Source organism: Dermacentor variabilis, chromosome 1 (genome assembly GCF_050947875.1).
Source record: "Dermacentor variabilis isolate Ectoservices chromosome 1, ASM5094787v1, whole genome shotgun sequence".
NCBI classification, from domain to species: domain Eukaryota; kingdom Metazoa; phylum Arthropoda; class Arachnida; order Ixodida; family Ixodidae; genus Dermacentor; species Dermacentor variabilis.
In genome coordinates this window covers 151,777,842-151,804,413 of record NC_134568.1, presented here as the reverse complement: position 1 = coordinate 151,804,413, position 26,572 = coordinate 151,777,842, and the positions used below count along the sequence as shown (strand labels likewise).

Sequence of the window (26,572 nt, the reverse complement as noted above, 5' to 3'; positions counted from 1 at the left end):
GGCTGCGCGCGACCTCACTGACTGCCTTAGAACACGCACCTATACAGCGAGATATAAGAAGGAAGAAGAAGCATGTGCTTGCATGTGCCATAGGGAAACTATGGAGCATGTTTTTTTAGAATGTGAAGACGTCTACCCAGCGGTCGATTTAGGCACCACTGGCCTCCTTGAAGGCCTTGGGTTCAGCGAGAGCAGTGGAAAAGTAAATATGTCCGCAGTAGGGATTGGTAAGAGGCGATTGGAGGATTGGTGGAATAAAAGTAGGGAAACGACAAAAAACGGAGACGTACAAAAGCACAGTAAGCAATAGGGTATCAGAAAATTTGATTGTGGGGAGTTCATCGTGTTTTTTTAGTATAATATCAAGAGCTTGGTGGCGCAACCCACCGCCCCGTTCCAAAGGGGACGCTCATAACATCCATCCATCCATCCATCCATCCATCCATCCATCCATCCATCCATCCATCCATCCATCCATCCATCCATCCATCCATCCATCCGCGCTTCTTCTGTAAGGAGCGCCGATTCCCTCACCTCTACGGCCACAGGGACGCTCCCGCTACTCATAACGAGGTTATGAAATTATTCTACATGTCTGGAAGGGTCTCTCCACCACCTCACCCTAAGTTGAATAGGGCGCAAGCCGTTTCTCTTAGACTCTTACAGACCGGCACATATACGTGTCTGGCCGTTCTACACGAAGTTTACCCCGACGTATATCGCGACGACGCCTGCCCGCACACATGCTCCGGGAGTGCGGGTCGAGTTAGCCGAAGTTCAGCTAGGGGGAGTGGGACTCACTTCTGCGTAGCCCCGCTCTAGACAAGCAAATCCTGGCTGTACGGTGTGCCCGCGACCGGGCCGGTGGGCTAGACCTACCGGTCCCGACGTGGGACTAGACGGGTGCGCGACGAGCTCGCGTCCTCGCCGGACCTCCAATAAAGTTCTTTCACACACTCACTCACAGTGCGTAGAATCTGCCCATACCATTCTTAACTTCAAATTAAAAAAAAAATTATGTTGTGGACACCGTGCACAAACAATATATTTAAATATATACACAGGACAAATTTTATTAATCTTTTTTTTTTTCAAGAGAAGGTGTAGCCTAATTATTTCTAATGTTATGGGTGGTCTATGCCTAGAGAATGAACGTGTTGCTGTATGTTCACCTCGCTTCAAGTTGCTTTGTGTGCCTTCTTGATCCTGAAAAAAAAAAAAAACCTTCAGACCTCAGTAACCCCTTCGGCAATGCATTTTATGAACAGTGTGTGAAATGCACGAGAATGATATGTGTCTCAGTATTGCTTCTCTTTCCAGTAGGCAATGCTAACGACTCGTAAAAAATAGCTCTGCTAATAATTTGCAACATTTATTAGGGATGGAAACATCACCACTTGCATACAGAGGTCAAATATAAATATATATATATATATATATATATATATATATATATATATATATATATATATATATATATATATATGTATATATATATATAAGTATATATATATATATATATATATATATATATATATATATATATATATATATATATATATATATATATATATATATATATATATATATATAAAGGATGTTTATTACACGATGGGCCGATGCCGATGACCGGTACAGCGCTTTACCGAGCACAGTCTCTAAGCTCGAGCACCTGCGGCACGCGATGTTGTTGGCAGTCCTACAGCCTACGTCAAGGCGTTCTTCTTCATTACAATGACCCCATCGGAAAAGGGAGCCATCCTGGAGGCGTAGTCTGAAGAAGAGGACGCAGAATCATGATAGGGATTGAGCCGCTGGACGTGGACGACTTCCCGGTTACGACGATGCATGTCAGACAGCGGTATGAGTGGTTCTATGAGGTAGTTGACGGGATAAGTTCGCTGCAGAACGCGGCATGGTCCATCGTATTTATTTAGGAAGTTTTGAAGCGAGGCCTGGTGCACGGGTCGGTACGGACAACTAAACGAGGGTTCCCAGTAGAAAAATTGGAGTCGAGGTGCGAGCATCGTGTTTGGATTTTTGGCGATTCTGATCGTCCGAAGTGAAGCGGCGGGCCAACTGACGACATTCTTCAGCTTGTCATGCGGCGTCCAAGATTGGCAGGCATTCTAATGGATCTGGGTAGTAGTGCAGAATGGTATTGATTGTATCAGAAGGATGACGGCCATAAAGAAGATAGAAGGGGGAGAAACCGGTAGTAGCTTGCGTTGCGGTATTGTAATTTTAGGTGACGAGTGGAAGAACTAGGTCCCAGTTGGACTGGTCGGATGCAATGTACATAGCGGGCATGTCACCAAGGGTTCGATTAAAGCGTTCCGTGGCACTATTGGTTTGCGGGTGATAGGCGGTGCATGCGCGATGAACGATAGCGCATTCAGCAAGCAATTTTTCAACGACTTAGACAGGAAGGCGCGGCCTCGGTCGCTGAGGAGTTCACGAGAACCTCCATGACGAAGAACAAAACGGCGCAGTATAAAAGTGGCGATTTCCTGCGCTGTAGCAGCTGGGAGGACAGCAGTATCTGCATAGCGTGTTAAGCGGTCGACGGCAACTATTATCCACCGGTTGCCTGACGTAGACAAAGGAAGTGGACCATATAGATCGACACCGACACGATCAAAAGGTTGGATATGGACATGGCAGGGGTTGTAATTCACCGGCTGGAAGGTGCGGTAGAGGTTTGCTTTGCTGACATTCCCGGCAAGAGCCGACGAAGTTCCGAAAGAAGGTGCATATCCCCCGCAGTAGCAGCGGAGCCGAAGTCGCTCATACGTCTTGAAAACGCCGGCGTGGCCATAATGGGGGTCCTAGTGGAAAGAGGAACAGATCTCTGATCTTAATGCTCTCGGGATGATCGAGCAACCACGTGGTGCACAGCTGCGTCGGTACGCGAGCTGATCACTGATCGCAAAATGAGGAACTCGGCGCTGAAGTGTTCGAGAGGCCGGAACTGTTGAAGTATCCGACAGAAGGTCGAAAAGGGATGCAATCCAGGGGTCATTGTGTTGGTCGACAGAAATAGTTTCAAAGTCGAGAGACGACAACGTGCGCTCACAGGGGGACTCAAGAGTGGCCTCTAGCGAGAGTGCTGAGTGGGAAAGACCGTCAGCGTCGGAATGCTTTCGCGTGGAACGATACACCACGCGTATGTCGTACTCCGGGATTCGCAGGGCCCAGCAAGAGAGGCGGCCAGATGGGTCTTTTAAATTCAAAAGCCAACACAGCGCATGGTGGTCGGTCACTACGTCAAAAGAGCGGACATATAAATAAGGGCAAAATTTGCCAAGCGCCCAGTCGATGGCCAAGCATTCCTTTTCCGTGATGCTGTAATTGCCCTCCGCCTTGGTCAGCGTGCGGCTCGCATAAGCCAATACGTATTCTGCCTGACCAGGATGACGCTGTGCGAGAACAGCACCTAGGCCTACACCACTTGCGTCGGTATGTACTTCAGTGGTAGCTTGAGGGTCATAATGGCGAAGTGCAGGTGACGTTGAAAGAAGACGGCACGATGTGGTGAACGCATGGTCGCAGGCAGGGGGCCACGATGAGAGGTCTTTGGCGCCACGAAGCAGTTGCGTGAGGGGTGGTAGTATCGATACAAAATTTCGAACAAAGCGCCAGAAATAAGAGCACAAGCCAATGAAACTGCGAAGTTCTTTCATTGTAGTGGGCTTAAGAAACTCAGAGACGGCCCGCAATTTCTCGGTATCCGGAAGAATACCATCCTCGGACACAACGTGGCCGAGGATCGTCAACTTGCGTGCGGCAAAGCGACATTTCTTGATATTAAGCTGCACACCGGCGTTGTTCAAGGAACTCGTGTGTTCCTTGACCAAGGCGGCGCAGGTGTGTTGCGAAATCAGGGGCGAGCACCACGATGTCACCAAGGTAACATAGACATATTTTCCGTTTAAGGCCGCGCAAAACTGTATAAATCATCCTTTCAAATGTAGCAGGCACTTTGCAAAGTTCGAAAGGCATGACAGTGAACTCGTATAGACCATCCAGTGTAACAAAAGCAGTTTTGGAGCGATCAGCCTCCGCCTACGGGACCTGCCAGTAGCCTGACCGCATGGCCAATGAAAAGAACTCGGCGCCTTATAAGCAGTTCAGAGCATCATCAATGCGCGGCACATCTTTCAGCGTGATCTTGTTTAAGCGCCGGAAATCTACACAAAAGCGTATGGAACCGTACGTCTTTCTTTGTGACAAGTACCACAGGAGAAGCCCATGGGCTCTGTAAAGTTGTCAACACGCCTCGACTGAGCATGTCGACCTGGTCGGCAATGACGCGGCGTTCCGCAGCGGATACGCGATATGCCGCGGACGTTGGCGCAGCTGTGAGTTGGAGCCAGTGTCGATGTGGTGCTCGACTGTTCATGTGTGGCCTAAGAATGCCTGTGCGACGTCGAAAGAAGTTCGGGAGTGCTTCACAATGGTAAGAAGCTGGGATCGCTGCGAGGGTGTCAGATCCTCGGCGATAAATGGGCTGAAGACATCCGTAGATGTTGTATAAGGAGCAGAGGACGGTCGTAGGGGCCGCCTCGTCGGGGTCGGGTACACTCTGCATAGAATCGATGGTCTCGACGTGACGAAGGCTTTCGTGACGAAGCAATGAGAGCGGGGATGAAAGCGTGTTCAGAACGGGTATTGTGCTGAAACCGGCGGCAAGGTCAAGAGTAGCAAAAGGCAGAGGAAGGGCTTTTCGGGCAACGAAGAGGTCGGACGGCGTGAAAAAGACCGTTCTATCGTAGATAGCACCACATGAGACTGGTACAAGTGCTGACGAGCACGGCGGTATAATGGTGTATCCCTTGACGACAAGTTTATCAGATCAATGAAGGTGAGGTCAGTGAGCTGGGTGAGGTCAACCTCAGCGCAAGTGCAATCGATTACGGCGCTGTGGGAAGAAGGAAAATCCCACCCTGGAATAATTGCGTGGAAGTACGATGAGAGCATTACAAATTCTATAGTGTACATAACGTCTTGAATCAAGACACGGGCTGTACGTGCTGCGGTTGGTTCGACGGGTTGAGCACTTGCAGTCCGAAGTGACAATCCAGAAAGAGGTGTCGTTACCTAACGAAGTGATCGGCAAAATCTGGCATCCATAACAGAAACAGCTGCGCGGGTATCAACTAGAGCAACTGTAGTGACACCTTCGACAAACACGTCAACAACATTCGCAGGTAAGGAACGAGGACTTCGGAATTTTGAAACTTGCGCAGTTCTTGAGGGAACTGCGTCGTCTAGTTTCCCTCGTTGTTAGAGACGGGCCGCCGACGCATCGGTGAAAGCGACCGGCGATGTGGGGATGGTGAGCGGCGATGGTCGAAGAGAGGAGGATCAGTCAGAGTACGAGTTGGCGGTGAGTCGGATGGAGTGTAGTTTGCATTGGAGTCGAGCGGATAACGAAGCGCCCGGAGATCATTGTCGATTGTTTGCATCCGGCGGCAGAACCTTGCGATTTGTCCGGGATACCTACATGCAAAACATATAGGCCGATCGTCGTGCGTGCGCCACGGGCTGGCAACAGGAGGGCCGGTCCAGGAGATGGGAGAAGGGCGGCGCACGGGCTGCTGAAAGGGCGTATCGACTCTTGGCGTGGCCTGGCAGCTACAGCGGAGTGGCCGCGCGAGCGGCTGCTGGGGAGCAACCGGTAGTGCGTCAGCGAATTCCCGTTGAATGACGTTGCGGATGGCGAAGGACTAGCAGGCACCTGAGTGAAGGGTACCAAGGACAGCTGTGGTGCTACTTCTTCACGGACAAAGGCCTTGATCTGCGTGATCAACGACGCTTGCTCAGAACCAATGGCCAGGCTGGAGATCGACGCATCGGTTGTCGGAGGAGGCCTCGTCAAAGCTCGCTGTTTGCGTAGCTCGTCGTAGCTCTGACAGAGGGTGATAACGTCGGAAACAGTGCTCTGGTTCTTGGCCAGTAGCATATGGAAGGCATCATCATCAATTCCTTTCGTGATGCGCTTGATTCGGTCCGCTTCCGACATGGTGGCATTGACGCGTTTACATAGATCGACAACGTCCGCTATGTAACTGGTGAATGTTTCACCCATGTCCTGTGCGCGGGTGCGCAAACGCTGCTCGGCTCGGAGTTTGCGGACGGCGGGACGGTTAAATACCTCTGTAAAAGCAGCCTTGAACGTAGCCCACGTTCGGAAATCCGCCTCATAAGGTTCTTGAACCAGAGGTTGGCCACGCCCGCGAGATAGAAAACGACGTTGGTTAGCTTGGTCGAGTCATCCCATTTGTTATGAGCGCTCAGTCGCTCGTAGGACGCAAGCCAGTCTTCAACGTCGTTGTCGTCCGTCCCGCTGGAGATGGTATCTATAGGATCCCGCTGTCGAATAGAGCCAGCGCAGAGAACAGGCGGCGACGCGAGCGTCTGCTGGTCGGCGTCTGGCATGGCGGAAGGTAGCGTCCGAGTGCGGAGTTCCAGGATGGTAGAATATATATATATATATATATATATATATATATATATATATATATATATATATATATATATAATTCACTTAGTGACCGAAATGAGACCAAGCCGCATTCATTTGCAATCAGATTCAATAGCAGTCATGTGCAGCAGCGCTTATACTCGGACTCGCAGAAAAAAAAAGGGGGGGGGGGGCTTTAGTTTCACCAGAAAGGCGAAGCAGTACTAGTAATAGCGAAGTATAATACAGTGACACGAAGCAAAGTTGTAACTGTATAAATCCGTGTAAGGGCCGCACTCATGAAAGGGCCGGAACCCCAACTTGACAGCCAATATCTAAAAACAATATCCACCCGATAAGCAATCTCAGCAAACATTGATACTAATGTACTTAATTGGATAAAAGCATTTCTAACATACCGCATGCAATTTGTAAGCGCTAATGAAGTTAATTCAACTCTAACCTCAGTCAAATCAGGTGTTCCACAAGGGTCTGTGCTTGGGCCGCTGTTGTTTTTGATCTACGTTAACGATCTACCTGATAACATTTCGTCTAAACTTTGTGTTTTTGCAGATGACTGCGTAATATATCGTAAAATTACTAATGACACTAATATTTCATCTCCTCAGGACGATTTAAACACACTGCATAACTGGACTATAAAATGGCACATGCAGCTTAACGTCAACAAATGTAAATCAATGCCAATATCCCGTAATAATGAAGCTTGTCCTGCCTATTTACTTGATAACATTCCTTTAAAGAGCGTAAGAAATTACAAATATCTGGGCGTCCATATAACCTATAACTTATCCTGGAAGTACCATATCGACTTTATAACGAGCAAAGCTAATCGCACACTTGGATATCTTCGCAGAAACTTCTCGCTCGCACCATTATCACTCAAGCATTTGTTATACACGACATATGTCCGTCTACAGTTGGAACATGCATCATCAGTATGGGACCCACATCATGCCATCTCAATTAACTGCCTTGAAAGTGTCCAGAATCGCTCCGCTCGGTTTATACTAGCTAATTACCATCGTACGGCAAGCGTAACACAAATGAAGACTACTCTGAACCTACCTTCGCTATTAACCCGCAGGAAACAATCACGCCTATGCTTATTTCATAAGATTTACTACCAGAACGCTGCGCTTCGGTCGGCATGGATTAATCCAGCACCATTCATCTCCTCTCATAGAGATCATACGCATAAGGTACATGTTCCTCGCTCTAACACACTAACACATTCGCAATCATTTTTACCTAAAACATGCAACGAATGGAACGGTCTACCAGCATCCATTGTTAGTATAAGTAATCCTGTTCAATTTAGAAATGCTTTAGTTAACTACATGTAAATCATGAAACTTGCGTTCAATATATCATGTGACTTGTTATTGTATAAGTACTATTTTTGCAAGTTAACTATGTGTGTATTTACTTATCATTCCCAACTTGTATATTGAAGTGTATGATGACATTTCTATGGTGAACTACGACTATTATTTTTTGTGTAAATTAGTGAGCTAGTATAATTTTCTATTGTTACTTTTACTGTGCCTTTCCTGTACATCATTTTTTTTATCTCCTTTATGTAGCCTCTCCCCTCTATAATGTATATTTACTCTGAGGCTACTGTAAATAAATAAATAAATAAAAATCTCGTTCGGTGCACTAATTCCGATCACGCGCAACAGCGAATTTTCGCGCTCAGCGTACTTTGGCTTGTCGCTACTAGATGGCGAGAGGAGGCGATCGCGGTGGTTTACTGCGGATTTGGTGCACGTAGTTGCAAAAATTAGGTCAGATGTCCAGGTGCCATGTAGGGCTCGTCAAAATCGCCACAAGAAAGTGTGCCCCTTACACGAGTCTTTACGTTAGTTATATGGGCCATATAAATTGTAGTAAACATTGACTTATCAAAATAACAAGGATGGTATAATGCACGGACCATGTAAACCTGTAGGTATCTCAGTGGATGACCATATAAACACTCGCTGTCACAACGCTGGCATTGTGAAGAACGCCGGCAGCGAGGGCGAACGGTTCGTGCAGCCGCGCGATCACCGCGACTCCGCAAATTAGATTTATCATCGTCATCTGGCCTATCTTTATGTCCAGTGGCGTAGCAACCGGGGCGGCCGGGGGGCCGTGGGCCCCGGGTGCAAGGGGCCAGTGGGGGGGGGGGGATGTCGTACGCCAGTATCCAGTAGCCTGAGCTCATGTACCCGATGCGTTGCGCTGCAGAATTGTCGGCTGCAGCTCTATAAACACCCCACGAAATAATTACACGAATGTGCGGGCTAAAAAATTTAATTCACAAAATGGTCGCTAAACTACTCGCCTTAGCGGAACGTTTCATGTGGGGTGGGCTCGTGCCGTGTGTTCATGCTGGAAGCAGGAGTCGGTAAACATGCAGTGAGGCGTAGTAAGGCGTTGAGGCTCTTGGGTCCCTCTTCCGTTCAGAACGCGCAGCGAAGACGAACAAAGACAGCAACAAGAGGGCGTTCAACCAGCGCGCCCGGCGCTCGGGTTTACGGCGAAGCGTTCGTTGAGAGCGACGTTGCATAAGTGCGGCCGTCAAAAGTCGCGAATGGGATTCTCTGGATCGTCTTCAGACTCGGTGCGGCCGAAGAGTTTGGCGGCGTTTGACTCGACAGGCTGTATATAGCGCGGGCGCTGCGATGTTCGGCTCGCTTTTACTTCCCCTCTCCCGCTCGCTCCGAGAAGCCGCTGCGAAACCTGCCGGTATGTTTCACGCTTTCCTTCCTACCCTCGAAAGTTTCATAAAACTGTTGTTGCTGTGTGACTTCATGTCACAAGTACAGTGTCTGTGTCAGCTGAACAAAATTTTACAAAAAAAAAACGTGAATTTTGTAAGTATACTTCCCGATGTTCTATGAAGTTACGTGTCTTTGTGATTACTAGGGACTCGGTAGCGTGAAAAATATGGCAGATAAGTAATAACCATATCCTTAATAATTCCTTAATTAGTACCTATAGAGGAAGCACTTCAATTCAAATAATTGAGGACTCAAAGTCATATTATTAACTCAACAAAAACTTCTTAAACAAAATCGTTTTGGGTGCTACAACCTACAGTACTTTGGCACGGCGGGTGGCGCCCAGTATGGCAGTAGCGAAAGAAATATGAAATAGTGAACCAGTGACGTTGATCCCTCAACCCTGTCCATTGCGAGTGCAGACCAACAGGTTTCGCTGGCACAGGCTTCATCGCGGTCTTCTTTTTTCTTTATGGTGACGCCAAGAATCGACGCGAAGCGTGCTCTATTCTGTTCCCAATCTTTTGGCGGTATTGCAGCTCGGATAATCACGTTTGTCCCGTATAGCAGCAAATAAAAACAAGGCTTTATTGATTAGAATGGAGAGAACTCGTAATTGTCATAGCATTGGCGCCCGTGCAGCAGGGAGGCAGGTGGCGTTTTCCGTTTTTCTAATATGGTGGGGAGATCAGCGTCACTGAGAAACAACTTAATTTTCGTTTTCGTTCGGGGCTGTCCACAGCCAAGATACTGCGGGCCGTAGTACCTACGACGATTTTTGTGAAGTTGTTGTTGGGCAAGATATGAATGTCGGCCTTCAATTTTGCAACTGCAATGTTGTCGCTAAAATTGGTAATTAAAACTATATAAAAGATTTTTTTTACTTGTGACGTGAGCCGTAGTTGCCACGATGCCGCATTTGTATTGGTTGCCAAGCCTTACAGTCTGACAGAAGATGTGCACATGCGCTTATCACAAGTTATCAAAACAGCACTCTGTGTTATTTGGCGCAGAAAAAACAGCATGTATTGGCCTCGAGCTCCACCACTGGAAAAGCTGGCGCCACCGTCGGCGTGACGTGCTATTAGGGACCACGTGGACATAGGGGCCGCGTCGGCTGCTTCGGGAGCGCCGAAGCGAGCTGGAAACGAGAGTTCAAGTTCCCTCGTACGCTGCGGTCCTCATTTAGTGGCGAGATTTTCCCGGTTCGAGTGTCTCCTTTATAACGATTGAAAGCACTGCAATACGTAGTGGCTGCCTTTAAAGGCGCGCAACATGGTAGGCTACTGCTCGGTGCCGCAGTGCCGGACGTACGCAACGGAGCCCGGTGTCAGCCTTATTCATACGTAGCCGCAGGACAAGAAGCTTCGTGAAGCTTGGATCGCGAAACATAAAACCGGCAAACAGTCATCGGCTACAACTCGGGTGTGAAGCAAGCACAGACGCTAGGAAGATTTCTGCTACGGCGCCGGGTCTGCGACGTTCGAAAACGCGCACTGAGACGCTCGCCCGAGTCCGCTGCCCGACTAATGTCATGACGGTTTGGTCTATGAACTTGTCGATGCTATAGATACTGGCAAGTTCGCTGGAGTGGAAAGGGAGCGGTAAGAAGCACATTAAAAAAAAGCATGGCATATGGTCATGTTCGTGTTATGTAATAATGCACTGGATTACAAAAAAAGAAGCAGCGGGAAATCGCACGCTGAGAAAACCGATAAACATATAGTGCGACGCAACTCGAGAAATAATATTGAAACGTCCAAGAATTTAGAAAAAAATAAGATTGAATCGTCGCGACGGCACATCGCAGTCCCCGTAGGCATCGAAGTCTCTACAATGAAATTATTTTTAAACAGCTCTGATAGCGCCCACGCAACAATGGTTGCTCGTATACTGTCAAATGCTCATATTCTGCGGCCTAAAGCTCATGGCACGGTGCGAAAACGCGCACGCGGCGAAAGCGAAACAGTGCGCGGACAAGCATGCAGACGCGCAGTCGGTCGCTGCGAAGCTGTGCGATCGCTGCATTGAGGCTTCATTCTATTACGCTTCATTTAGTTATACAAACACTATAAGAACATATTTCAGATAGTTTGCTCTCAGCGTTTACCTACCTTTCACGCAAGAAGCCGGTTCGGGAGACTCCATCGCGGCGACCGCGCGCAGTGGCGTTCACTGTACGTATTCGGTAAAGAGATAGCGTCTGTAAACGATTGTGTGCTTTCAGTTTGCCCAAGATTATTATCTCAGTTTGCCCAAGTTGGTAGCTATCGCATAGTTCTGACCCGTTCTGTACTAGGGCGCCAGTTTTACAGAGTGCTCCTTCTACACTAAGACATACTGAGGTGTTCAGTTGGCAAAAATTATCAGGCACTAATACGAGGCGACGAGGCAGTGAGGGAAGCTTCAGTGAAGTGAGGGAAGCTTCAAGTAAACCACCTGGTTTAAAAACAGCGCAAATAGTTATACAAAGGAACGAAAACGGGGTACATAAAAGCGCAAGCAGGGTGATGTCTTTTGGGTGCGCAGATACGCTTGGTTCCGCTATTTGTAAAACTCCCTAGAGGGGTGGCATCAGCTAAGCCAACCTAAGGATCTACCATTCCTTCCTCATCAGCCATATCAACTACGTGGCTTCCACGCTAAACTGATCGCGGTCGGAGGAGAACAAGATCGACGCACTCATCAGGAAGAGCATTAAACAAGTACTCGGCATTCCCGTGACGACCAGCACGGAGAAGCTGGTGCAACTCGGGGTCCAGAACACCCTGAGCGAAGTCGTAGAAGCACCAGAAAACGGCACAGATCGTTCGCCGGCCGCCGCATACTCGACATGGCGGGTCTGGCAGCCATGGCCGAGGAGTCGTGCGCCGTCCCGCTCTGCCAGGGTGAAAGCCCTTACAAAAATGACTTTAGACTGTCTATAGAAAGTCTATAGACTTTTCATAGACGACCTTTCCTTTCTATAGATTTGGACTTTTGTTGATATAAAGTCTATAGACTGTCTATAGACTAAAGTCGATAAAGTTTCTATTTCTTTTTGTCTATTCGCAGTCTATAGACGGTCTATATAAAAAAGTCGATAAAGTGTTTGTTTCCTTTTTGTCTGCTTCCCCTCTATAGAATACCTACAGACGAAAGTCGACACAGTCTCTATCTATTTTTGTCCATACTTTGTCTTTAGACTTTCTATAGACGAAAGTCGATAGGGTTTCTATTTCTTTTTGTCTATTCGCAGTCTATAGACGGTCTATAGAAAAAAGTTGATAAGGTGTTTGTTTCCTTTTTATCTGCTTCCCCTCTATAGAATACCTACAGACGAAAGTGGATACAGTCTCTATCTATTTTTGTCCATACTTTGTCTATAGACTTTCTATAGACGAAAGTCGATAGGGTTTCTATTTCTTTTTGTCTACTCGCAGTCTATAGACGGTCTATAGAAAAAAGTCGATAAGGTGTTTGTGTCTTTTTTGCCTACTTCCCCTCTATGGACTACCTATAGACGAAAGTGGATACAGTCTCTATCTATTTTTGTCCATACTTTGTCTATAGACTTTCTGTAGACGAAAGTCGATAAGGTTTCTATTTCTTTTTGTCTACTCGCTGTCTATAGACGGTCTATAGAAAAAGTCGATAAGGTGTTTGTTTCTTTTTGTCTATTTGCCCTCTATGGACTACTTTTAGACGAACGTCGATACAGTGTCTATTTATTTTTGTCCATATACTTTGTATATAGATTTTCTGTAGACGAAAGTCGATAAGATTTCTATTTCTTTTTGTCTACTCGCAGTCTATAGATGGTCTATAGAAAAAATTCGATAAGGAGCTTGTTTCTTCTTTGTCTACTTCCCCTCTATATGGACTACCTGTAGACGAAAGCCGATACAGTTTCTATTTATTTTTGTCGATACTTTGTCTGTTGACTCTCTATATTATGGACAATAGTCGACAAGGTTTCTATTTTTTCTCTACTCCTGGTGTATTGAATGTCTATAGAAGAAAGTCGATAATATGTAATTCCGAGTTCCCATACCGCCCGCCCTCTGCGAGCGCGATGATATGGCACTGGTTCATGCACGACGGCACCACAACCCCGGCGCGGCAGGCAAACCGTGCAGACTGCTAGTCTGCGTTCGTTGCAGCTGCACCGAACGAGGATCGCGGCGGAGCAGGCACCGTCCGAGTCACCAAGGTCTTCCAGGCACCCGAAGGCCCTAAACCTGGCTGCTTCCCGGACGTACACTTCGCGAAGACCAGGTGGTGAAGGTCAGATGGTGAAGATGTGGCAAAGGGGGTGAATAAGTGGCGAAAGCCCGCAGACCAGGTGGTGAATTCACCACCTCTGAGTTGTCATGGTCTTGCATGTCTATAGATTAACAATAGACAAACATCGTTAATCTGGGCCCAACCCGTGTACCCTGTAACCAAGAGCAGGTACCGGTGGATAATACATAGCTGCATTTGATATAAGCCACTAAAGTTGTATACTGCTGAGATTGCTGTAGAGCCTATTTGTAGAATTTAGTATACACAGTGTATACCTCCGCATTTGTTGACCACATATGATCTACGTAGTCGCTCTCGGCAGTCCCAAGACAGTCTTCACAGTTGTCGCATCACTTTTGCGGCAGTAGAATAACGGAAGCAAAACGCCGATCCAATTGTTAAAATATATGTTATGAACGCCAGCTTCAGATACAAGTGGATTCGAAACAGGCATCAAGCTAACAGCAAAGACACTCGTAATGTTTGTAGCTGACAACGCGGACTTGAATGTGCCATGAACCGATGTCGCGCATGTGGTGTTCGCGTTGTGTGTCGTCCGATTCTCGGATACTTTCACATTCTCTTCATATCTAGGCTGCGTCACTAACATCGGGCGACTTTTGTTGCCTAATATCCTGCACTATAAACTCATCAAAGTTTCTCATTCACTTAAAATAGGTGCCAAATTCTCTGAGCCCACCCAGTATTTCGCCGGCGGTATGCCTGCGCAGCCACGCATATGAGTATCTCAATGCTGTACTGATTGCTTTGACCTATCATCGGAACAGAAAATTAGCACTAACATACGTGCGGGCATCACATTTGGCGGTACGCTGGAAGATATGCTACAAATACGCTGTATTACTCATCGACGCTGGCAATAATGCGTCTAAAACGTCTGAAGGGCCCCGTAACGGCTTTTACAAACAGCGCATTCATGTTAGCGTTCCAGTCTCATACGATAGCCCACAGCGTTTGTCATACAACCTGCCAGCGCATATCCTTCGTCCACGAAAAAAATGCATAACGGAAAAGAAAAGTCACCCGTTCCGGCGCGCATGGCGCGCAGAGAGAAAGAGACAAAGAAAAAAATGGAGGAAAAGGCGCTCACACTCCTCTGAGCGCGCACGCCCTCCCGCGCGGAGCTCCTGCGCATGCTCGGAGCTCTTGCGCATGCGCGGCCGTGCGCCGTCTCAACGAGTGCGCCAGGCACGTTAACGGTTGTGCCGGTGTGCGGTGTCTCCTTGAAAGTTGGTGTCTGTGTCTGCGTGTCTTCTTTGTGGCATCACACGTCAACTACACTGAATGGTAAGCTTTATCAAAGACGTTTTGCGTCAATACCTCATGATTATGTGAGCGCATGTCGTAGCGCGAACCGGCTGCATGTAGCCCAGGCGACTCGGGTATAGTGTCGGTTTGTCGTTGACATGGTTTGATAACGCGCTCTTGTTCTCGCTTCTACTATACGGAATGTTTTACGGCGAGCGATCGCTCGTGCTTGTTGATTTTATCATTATAGCTTAGGTGCGTAAAAAAGGAAGTACACCATGTTTTAACTTGATACTGAGCTACCACTAAGCGGATTGTGTGTGTTGGGCAGCCAGTGTGGTAGATCTCATTTAGTGGCGCTTGATCCGGCCGCGATGAATGCTGCACCGTATGTGTAGTGAAATTCTCGTGACACGCTTTACGTATATATCTCGAAATTGTGTTAGCATCAAGAATTTTCAAACAGACAGGCATAGTTGAATAACTGCCATCGTACTCGGATGAAAGGCCGTGTTTGCGGGGCATGCATCAGCAGTGTGTGCGCTGCCGTTTTCGCATAGTTTAATAGTAGCAGTATTTTAAAGGTTCCTGGCAACCAATCTAAATAATTTTGGGAAGTTACAGCAAGCAAAACACGAGACTTGAAGAAATATCTAGTAGAAATCTCTAGATTCACCCAATCTATTTATATGCAACCACAAACGCTTTTGGAGCATGAAACCTGCGATAAGCTCAGTCACTTGCAGCTTCGCAACTTAGCCGAAAAAATTAGAGAACAATAAATTAGTCGCTCCGGGAACACCTTTACACGTTTCAAACTGAAGGCATTGCGTTTGACGGTAGTTGGAAGATTTGTTTTTTGTCTCTTTTTTAAACAATTTAGCAGCAGAAGTTATCTTTCGAGCTATATGAAAAGCGTTAAGCGGCTTCCGATGCTTCGGCGTTCTGCAGTTTACGTGCTCTTAATCACAAGGCAGCTGCTGGCGCAGATTCGCATTGTGCTAATCGTGCATGGTATGAAGCCATTGTGGTGCGTAATAAGTGTTCCGGTTTTCATTACTGTTGCATGTAGTGCCGCCGTCTTGGACAGACTGCATACAATATGCGCTGTACAAAAGAAAAAAGAGCCAGATTATCAATTTGGTGGTCTTTTCTAAGTAGATAACGCACAGATTATTCAAATAATTCAGTGGGCATTGCATTTGTTCTACCCTTATCAACACACCTAAGAGATCGTAACATGTTTTAGTTGATAAGTAACCTGATCAGTACGCCCCCATTCATGTGCATTCTACTGAAAGTGTGGCAAATGTATTCATCTCGAAGTATGAGAAAAGAGACATTGCAGACTGTTCTAAGCGGAAATAAATTGCAAATGTTAACGTGATTGTTCAAAACTGCAGTCAGTATGCTGAGCATGTTCATTCGGCACGGGCATATTGCATTAACACCTGAAAAATGTGCATAGTCCAGCCGGGTATCTTTGTTTCAACAAGTATTATTATAGGAATCGTTTGGGATTCTCGCATTTCTTTTATTTTTATAAGTACACTGTGTGTCACATGAACCTGTCTTAAAATGAAACGTACCGTTGCTGGCACCGGCGACCATTACGGTTGTCTAACTGCTTATCATACTGTAGTATAACGAAACATCATAATGATACTGATTAATATTGCCATGTAGTCTTTAGTCAAAGGTAAACAAAGTTAACTAGAGGCATAAGTGATGAGAGCAAATTATATTGAAAACTACTATTGAACCGTAAAAATAACTAATTGTATAACTCATTGTATAGTTTTTCCTCACATTGTTGCATTTGCTTTACGTGTGTCTCTGTGTCTTCCGTGCTGTACTCGTGTGGCCATCAATTACGAACTTGCCGAAGCCCTTGTCAGCTTTATTAATCAAGGGATTCAAGTCAGTTGAATCTAATACTGCATGTCAAGTGACTGACGTGTTATTCGTTTTATCTAAATATGATGGACTGGCAGTACTTGGCAAGCATTAAACCACAATATTTTTTTATTACACTTAAGCTGCAGGCGTCATAGATTGCCAGAAAATTTTCATGAAAACAGCCAGGGAAGGCTTGGAAAAAGATCGGGAAATTTTAAAATGGCCACATAGGTACGCTGTCTTGTTATATGTCATACAAAGTTTTCAGAGAATCTCTGAGTTAAATATATTTTTAAAACGTTTCACCTGATAAAAATTGAAGGAAATTGGTTCCATTTATTGAAAAATAAAAGAAATTCAAGCTTACTGACAAGGCATTTCTTACTCAATATGTGTTTTTCTTTTTGCGTTAACTAAACGTCCTGAACCTCGATAGCCTAGAAAAAATTTTCATCTTTCAAAGCACCTTAAATAATTTACTGTAATAGAATTCATTCGAACTATACTATCAGTTCTGTTTCCTAGGAGGTGCATATCTGTCGTGCCATGACACAAAGTGCTCGTGTGGTATTTCGGGTGCTCATGTGGTATACCTAACTTGGAAACCTGTTAGCACGCCCAAGAGGCCTCATTACCCGTAACAAATTAAGTGACCATATCGATACAATCAGCCCATCTGCCTTCCGTTGACGTTATGGCCAATCACCCATTCATTTAAAAGTATGAGAAAGACATTTAAATGTGTATTAAGCAAAATAAGTTACAATCTTAGGCATGATACTGTGAATATTCCAGTCACGTCTTCTGAAAATATCCCTCTGCATGGGCATACTTAAAGGGACACTAAAGGTTACCAGAAACTCAAGTTAAAGTGGTAGAGCAATGTTCTAGAACGTCTAAGGCGTCAATATAATCGCGAACAGAGCTTTAGTAACCGAGAAATTGAGGTAAATGCATGACACGATTTGAGACCCCCCAGCGACATTCCGGTACTAGCCCGATGACGAAAGGTCTCCTCATAATTTGTGTTACTAATACTCAACTACTCGTATTAAAAATATCATTTCATTCGATTATAAGCCGGAAAAAATGCTACTTGTCTACGTCTATTCGATTCTAGGAAAAAATAACATTTTGACGTTACCCTTCAGTAATATGGGTGTTCGAAAGGTTTCGTTTTCGCTCGACTCTGCGCCGCGCACGCTTTGGAGTTTCAGTAGTTTCGTTATCGCGTCGTGCTGTGAGGGTTCTGCTCGCGAAACTTTCATTTGGAACAAGCAGCGAAAATGCCACGTCCATGTGATGTCGTGGGAAGCCCTCGTTGCTTTCCCGCTCCGGAGAGCCGGTGTCGAGGCCGCCGTCGTAGTACGCAACGACGCCGGCAGTGCGAGCCCTCAGAAGCAGGTCGCGCTCGTCGGTGCTCAAATCGCTGAAGTTGAGCCCACCATCGCGAGCCAATCTGTCGGTGTCAGGGTCCATTGCGACGAGCGTCGAAGTTAGCGTCATAGAATGAAGTACCAGCTTATGGGCGTCTTGCGCTGGAGTGTGAGGTATAGTAGCGGCACCTGGTGGCGGTGCGGGAAACGACATCTGGGTCGTGCCAGCTTGGGTCGTATTGAGCCCTGGCTGTGGCGAAGCACGTTTCTAGGCCGGGGTTTCCCTCGATTCGCACATTTTTATGCCATGTTGCGAGTGCGAAAAGGCTCGTCGCTTCTCATAGACCACGCCGACCACGCTGCGAGCTCGCTGCAGCCTATAGTTTAACGAAAACGGACTCTCCGTGTGCCGTGGGACGTAACGTGGGACGTAATTCGTTCCTCCTTCCGCTAGCCACCATACTCCCGCTTTCGCTCTGCTGTCGGCTCTGTCTTGGCTCTGTTTCTGGCCGCGCGTTCGCGTTTTGCGCAGAAAAGCCGTAGCGCCGTCTGCGGACGCCGTTCTACTCACCGATGGCGCAACGTCACTAGGAGACCATGATGTCAGTTCTCCTCGAACGGAGGGCGGGCGATTTGAACTGCGCTAGAGGTACGCGGACGCTTCAGAACGCATTTTCTCTTAAAATAAGTCTCTCCTTGGCACGAAACAAGCGTTTCGAGGTTTCTGGGATGGTATTTCAACAGTCCACGTTGACTTAATAGTAACCTTTAGTGTCCCTTTAACTACCAGCCAAAAAAAAATGTACAGACAGCCCAACTGGGTAACGTTTCAGCAATAAATATAGAGACCATTTGGGATAAGTACAATAATGCATCATATATGAACTTGTCATAAAAGGGAACATACTGTTGCTGGCACGAGCAGCAGTTGTGACTGTTTAATTGTTCACCATACCATGCAATAAAACATTGTATAAAGGTGCTGATTTGTATTGACAAGCAGCCATTAGTCATAGTTAAACCGCATTAAGTATTGACTTAGATGGTTTGAGCAAATATATTAAGCTGCTTAATGAACACACAACGAATATACACTTGTTATTTTTGCCTCATATTGCTGCATCTACTTATTTGCAGCATACACCTGCAGCACCTTTGGGACTAATGACACAAAGGTCAAGGCCGGCCTGGCGACCATGCTTGCCAAGGAGTAGTGTAAATATTTAATCTGTTTCCATAATAGCATACGACATGAATTTAAGGAATTTATCTATTATATCGAGCAATAAAAACGGTGAATGCATTGCTGGTGCATTTGTTTTATTTTTCGCACTGCATGATTCAGCACTATATAAATTCTTTCTGTTTATGCAACATACATGAAAGTACAGCTGGTTCAGAAGCATTATTAATCTACTAACGGTAATGCATAAGTGCAGATGAAAAGGAACAGGTGCACATGCATAAATACATTCAAAACATTTTGCTACCGCATGTAAAAAAAATGTAAACTAACTTGTAGATAGCCGCTATGGAGTTATGGCCTTATACACTCTTTGTAGACTTGTCTATAAGATGTCTGTGTATATAGAGTGCCTATAGATTTTTAAAAAATTCATATTTGTTAACAAATGTCTGCAGAGTGTCATAGAAAAAAGTGTATCGGACTATAAAGTTCTGTTTTTGTAGACTGAAGTCTATAGAATGTCTATAGACTATCTATATACATTTGTATATAGACATTCCATAGACTTCAGTCTACAAAAGTAGAACTGTATATATAGTTCTACTTTTGTAGACTGAAGTGTATAAAATGTCTACGGACAAATCTCATCTGCAGACATTCTATAGACTTCAGTCTACAAAAGTAGAACTGCAAGCCTATACACTTGTCCATAGACAGTCTATAGACAGTCTATAGACTCAGACTTCTTATAGACTAGTCTATAAAAAGTGTATGGCCATAAGTCTCTAGACTGTCTATAGGCAGTGTATAGACAGTCTATAGACTCAGACTTCTTATAGACTAGTCTATAAAAAGTGTATGGCCATAAGTCTATAGACCGTCTATAGACAGTCTATAGACTCAGACTTCTTATAGACTAGTCTATAAAAAGTGTATGGCCATAAGTCTATAGACAATCTATAGACTCAGACTTTTTATAGACTAATCTATAAAAAGTATGGCCATAAGTCTATAGACTGTCTATAGACTGTGTATAGACAGTCTATAGACTCAGACTTTTTATAGACTAGTCTATAACAAGTGTATGGCCATAAGTCTATAGACTGTCTATAGACTAGTCTAAAGAAATGTGTATAGACAGTCTATAGACTCTGACTTTTTATAGACTAGTCTATAAAAAGTGTATGGCCATAAGTCTATAGACTGTCTATAGACTAGTCTAAACAAATGTCTATAGACAGTCTATAGACTTCATAGACAAATGTCTATAGACTGTCTATGGACTTTCTATAAAAAATTTTGTAAGGGAGGGGTGCCTTTCGAGTCACCCCCTTCCCGAGGAACGTTCACCCACAACACAACGAGGTCCGGCGCGTAGCCAGGGCCCGAGCACTCATCAAGTCTGCCCTGCAGAACCCAGAGATCGCGTCCTTTGTCGACGTGGCGCAGTATCCCGGATCAAACTCGTACGCGGCCACGGTGGTTGACCCCCAGGGCAAGATCCCGAATGCAGCGTCTATCCAACACTCGACGGCGTCCGTTGCAGAGCAAGTCGCAGTGGCGCTGGCTCTGTGCGAACCCGGGCGCACCCAGCGGCGATGTCCTTCCTCGCCGGCTCGGCCGAGGCTGCGGCGGTGCTGAGGACCCGCAAGCCAAGCACGGCCCGTCGCGTCATCACTTGGTTCCCGGCTCACATGGGCCGGAATGTCTCCCCGGCTCGATCAATCCCAATAAGCTGGCCCACGACCAGGCGCTAGGGCTCGTCAACCGCGGTCCGAAGGGCCCGCCTTCGCAGGGGATCGACCGAACCACGGAGCCGCTGCTTGCTTTCCACGACATCACTGCTCACTACCAGCTGGGACGCAGGCAGTTTCCGGCTCCTCACCCGAAACTAGGCAGACTCCCGGCCTCGGTGCTGAGAATGCTGCAGACGGGCTCCTTTCCGTCTCAATCCAGGCTGAGCCGCTAAACTCCAGGTGTGGATCCCCGCTGCCCCGACTGCGGCGAGGAACGGTTCACCTTGAGCGACATGCTGTGGCAATGTTCTGCGTTGCACCACTCGCCTTTCAACAGGCAAGAAGACTGGGAAGCCGTCAAGAGCGACGGCCTTCAAGTCCAGCTTCGGGCTGTCCAAAGGGCCTGCGACAGGGCTCGAGATCATGGTCTTCGGCCCCCGGCACGGGCGCGGCCCGCGACTACGACAACGTAGTCCCTTAGGACCAAATAAAGTTTCTTGTCTGTCTGTCTGTCTGTCTGTCTGTCTGTCTGTCTGTCTGTCTGTCTGTCTGTCCGTCCGTCCGTCCGTCCGTCCGTCCGTCCGTCCGTCCGTCCCTAGTCTATATGCTATGCATTTTCCTTATTAATTTTATTCGTCATATGCTTTATCAGGTGCTCAATATAACGTAATCCAACGTGGTTCCTTCTGTAATGGTTAGGGTCAGGCATGAAATAGATGGTAGCTGACCCATGCCGTCGTCCAACTCATCCACGCTGAGGACGTTATTGAAGGGAGAGACTTGTTATCATCGAGAACGAAGAATATGGGATTTATTTACAGTATCTACATGAGAACGTTACAGTTCATCCGTCTAGCATGACTGAAAGAAGCATGACTGAAAGAGAATGCACACTCAGCAGCCGCGCAACAGCTGCTTATAAACACTCTGTCCTCCCTAGATCCCTAGGTGAGGGAAAAGGGCCGTTCAACCTTCGGCCAATTCGGAGCGTTCAAAGTCATCGTAGCCGACCCACCTTAGAGGGGGAGGGTTTACACACTCACTTCCGCACAGGTTTCACTGACCATACCAAAGTGAGAAGGTTTTAGCAGACACAGGTCTTGCCCTAAGCAGGTGCCTCATGATCCCCGAGTTGACCCCGCAGACAGTGGCCGCCGTGTCTGTCCATTGACTGACGACTTCTAAGGCCCGTGAGACGGCGCCGCAAAACATCTTGTTCCAGGAGTTCCCCCCTCCAAACAAACGGTGACGGCGAGTCGGCTAACAATACTTGGTCCGCCGACTGCGTCTAGACATCCCGGCGCCGTTCGGCTGGGGACGTGGCGCATTGTCGTCATTACAAAGCGAGTCGCGACAGCGGGCCCGGCAGGTTTCGACGGTCGCTTCCCGAAGATCGCCAGCCCCCGCAGGTCGAACGTAACAGCTCCTCCATGGCCCGGAAAATCTCGACGGGCCAGTGCTGATAACCGCTGGGCAGGAAGAGGACGGCTCGTGGCAAGGGGGGATGCCTTGGCTTGCAGCGACCAGCTGTGAATTGATGACACCGCCCCAACAAGGACCGGCAACGGTAAAGCGAATCTCACAACACGGCTCTTGCCGGAAATGACGTATCTTGGATCTCGCTTTAGACCCGCTAGGCTTCAACGAAAACAAGTGCAGAAAGAACAAATGCCGCACTTCGCTACGCCAATATTTTCAGGAATTTCGTGCTGACAAATTGAGCAATCATGGAGGGAGTTCTGCTAAATGAGAGGGGAGCTTCTTGGCTTAACAAAATCAATAACCCCAAAATTTAGACGGGATCCCTAAACGCAGAATTCAAATTATCCTGCTCAAGTTATCCGCATTGCTATGCAGCTTTCCCTTATATCTAACGGAGAAGTTGTACTCTTGGAGAGTGAGGCTCCAGCGGAGCAAGCGGCCATTTTTGTGTGACATTTGATTGAGCCACGTCAAAGGACAGTGGTCGGTCTCGAAGATGAACCTCGCTTCGTACAAGTAACACGACAACTTCTGGGCTGCCCAAATTAAACAAGCAGATTCCTTCTCTGAAGCGCTGTAGGCTTCCTCTCTTACAGTTAGTTTACGGCTGGCATAGAGGATAGGATGTTCCTCATTATCGTCGCCGACTTGACTAAGTACCACACCCATACCCCTGTTGCTTGCGTCGCACTGAACTATGAATTCCTTTGCGTAGTCTGGCGCGCGAAGCACAGGACGAGAAACCAATAGCGTTTTCAAACCTTGGAAAGCGTTCTCTTTGTCCTTATCTCAGTTCATGTTACTCGGTGCTCCCTTTCGGAGGGCGTTCGTTAAAGGACTTGCTATTTGTGAGTAATTCGGAATGTACTGTTGATAGTGCCCCACAAGCCCCCAAAATGAACGAATGTCTGTTTTCGTGCGAAGCTGTGAAAATTCTCCAATCGTAGCTGTTTTCAGCTCGACCGGCCGTCTCGTGCCCTGACCGACAACATGCCCCAGATAAGTAACCTGCGAGCAGCCAAAGCTACACTTTTCCGCTTTCATCGTTAAGCCGGCTTCACTCAACCGTGAGGGCACCTGTTTGAGGTACGATACGTGCTTTTCCCAGCTGTCCGAAAAAATGGCTACATCATCAAGATATGGCAAGGCGAACTCCTGCAAGTCTTTTAGGACAATATCCATTAACTTAGTGGAGCTAAACGGCGTGTTCTTCAGCCCGAAGCTGAGGGCGAGAGGGCGAAAAGTGCTTACAGGTGAAATAAATGTGGCATAGCGGCTGGCACTTTCGGAAACGGGAACTTGCCAGTATCCCGGCACGAGATCTATAGTTGAGAATGTATCTAGCAGCCCTTACTCTTTCGATTCGTTTCTCAATGTTGGGTATCGGGTACAGCTGATCCCTAGTGATGGCATTTAACTTCCTGTAGTCAACACACGGATGAGCGTCCTCATTGGGGGTTTCTACAAGTATTAGCGGTGACGTGTAGTCACTGTCGGTGGGCTCAATAACTCCCAACTCCAGCATGTGCTATATCTCTGCCTCCATAATTTCTCTCTGTCGTGGAGACACCCTGTAAGGCTTTGATCTGACGGGTTCGGTTGATGTCAGCTCTATTTAATGCGTTATTAGTTCGGTTCTACCTGGCCGATCGCTTAATCTGTCGAGATATTCCCCTAACACCCCTTTTAGCTCATCTAGCTGCTCGTGTCTGAGAGCATGCGAGCTTACCGAATGTTTCACCACTTCTTCTATGCTGATTTCGGAGTTGGAGGTGGCCTTATACTCATTAAATTCGGTACTAGTGTCATCCTGCTCCTTGATGGTACAGTTAACGACTCCGCTCCGCTCTACGTACGGCTTCATCAACTTGCAGTGGTATATCCTCACCTCCTTCCGGCGACCGGGCATCTTCAGAGCATAGATGACGAAGAAGTGGCTCTTGAGCGGAACCTCGTTTTCTACTGCTCTCATTTTACGAGTGTTTTTGCATGATTTCGGGAGACGCCGCTCGTCAGACCTTCGGCGATGGAAACGGAGTCCGCTAGACGTCCGGAGGAGACACGTCACAGCGTCAAGCGCTCATAGGAAGCGCAACCACCTCATGAGAGACACAGGCAGCGAGGACACCATGCTGTACTACTCTGCTTCAGACGAGGATCTATCGGATGACGGTGAATACTTGACAGTTGTGAGGCAAAAAGGAAAGAGGAGAATCGTCACTGCTTCCTCGTCTTCAACAAGGATGACAGCGATGGCAAAGAACAATGACACGGCTCATACCATCCATCCTCTTCTTGCCAGAGACGCCGACCGACGAGCTGAATCGGCTAAACAGGCAAGACATATCTGTCACACTGGAGGCTCTTGTTCCGAATGAGATTACAGATTCACATCTTCATATCAACACCCGTAAGAGCATTCACTCAGATTCACTCAGTCAATGTGAGGGACAGGGCAGCGCTGGATGTCTTGAGAACAGTCAAAGTGCTGGGAAAGATTAATGTTCGTACCATAATACCACAGGACAGCGATACTTCATGAGGTGTGATTTATGATGCCGACGAGTGAATCAACGACAACGATCTGCCTATATTGGTTAAACCCGCCACAGGAGATGTCACTATTATTGAAATCCGTCGCCTAGGAGGACCACGTTGTGAAGGATAACCTTCAAGGGAGGAAGCTTGCCGTCACACGTGAAAGTCGGTTTTTTTCGTCATCCAGTGCGACCGTTCGTTACGCGATTACTTCATTGCTGTAATTGTTTGAAGATAGGGCATGTCAACGGCGTATGCAAAAATTCGACCATATGCCCGAAAAGCTCTGAGCAGCACAGCGCTGATGCTTGCCGTGCGATTGATTTCAATTATGCGAATTGCTCTGGTCCTCATGAAGCATCGTCGAAAGACTGCCCGAGACACAAGACAGAGCTGAAAGTCCTAAAACAAATGGTGGGGGATTACTCAACGCACAGAGAAGCCGCCGCCAAAGTGCTACGGCGTCGTTTCCGCCGCAGACGATCTTCGTCTACTAGAAATACTGAGACCGTCGTAAGAAAGACACTACTTCCAACAGCTGGTGCTGCCATGACGCTCACCCACACTAGCAACACGGCGTCTGGTGAAGCATTGAATACCTCTTCTGCAAACGCCTGGCCTGCACTTCCGGCATTACGTCCTCCAGCAGAACAAAGTTCGACGGTGGGCTACCAACGCACCAATGACGGTACAGATCGCGTGCGAAGACAAGCAAATAATCGCTATAGTCAAGTCTCTAATGAAAGTCATTCGCGTGTTGATAAATGACATGCAGACGCCGTCTGCTCGGGGTGCACTGCTAGTGCTAGCAAGCTTGCCTTCGTGTATAGCGTTCGCAGCCAGCGTTTTCCAGACGGTCTGTATCCGGTTTTTGCGAGCCTCGAATAGCAAGCGCAATGGCTCTACCGCGTCAGCCGTTTTCAGACAAGTCAAGGAAGCGTCTATTATCCAATGAAATGCCCGTGGAATGAAATCCCATATTGCTGATTGTTGCTAATACATTTTCACCCATCGATTCCCCATTATCGTCATATGTGAACCGAACCTACAGAAACCCGTCCAGATCTCAGGCTATGAACCTTATGTGTCATCGACTTGTAATGAAATTAGCAAGGGGATCATCTAGATACAGTGTGAACTGACATACATTTTTCATCCAGTGCTGCCATATGACAGTAATCAGTATGTCTGTTTGACCGTGAAAAAGTGCAAACTTTCATTTACTCTAGTGGGCGCTTACCTTTCTCCATTAAGTCGTTTCGACAGACAGAGAGTGAGTGGCATTATAGATGCGACTCCTGGTCCATGGATTGTTGTTGGGGACGTTAACGCACATCATTTTCTTTGGGGAAGCGTCAAGGTAAATTCCAAAGGAAGAAACCTCGTTTCCTTTGCCTGTGACCATGAATTTTGCTGTCTAAACGATGGCAGTCCCACGTTTCTGCGCGGCCGGAGGTACAATAGCTGTTTAGACTTGATTTTTGTCTCGCGATGCCTCACTCGCCACGTCCTTTGGTTCGCAGATATAAAACTCATTGAAACGACCACATTCCTACCTACCT

At 47.0% G+C, this 26,572-nt stretch overlaps 1 protein-coding gene across 1 annotated transcript in view; it reads left to right on the top strand.

The window, feature by feature from the left end:
* LOC142586544 (uncharacterized) overlaps positions 1-19,376 on the top strand; it is a 135,316-nt gene extending 115,940 nt beyond the window's left edge. The window contains exon 9 of the mRNA XM_075697667.1: positions 19,206-19,376. Within this exon, the coding sequence (XP_075553782.1) occupies positions 19,206-19,295 (90 nt within the window). The 3' untranslated portion in view covers positions 19,296-19,376. The remainder of the gene's footprint in view (positions 1-19,205) is intronic.
* Positions 19,377-26,572: the final 7,196 nt, after the last annotated feature.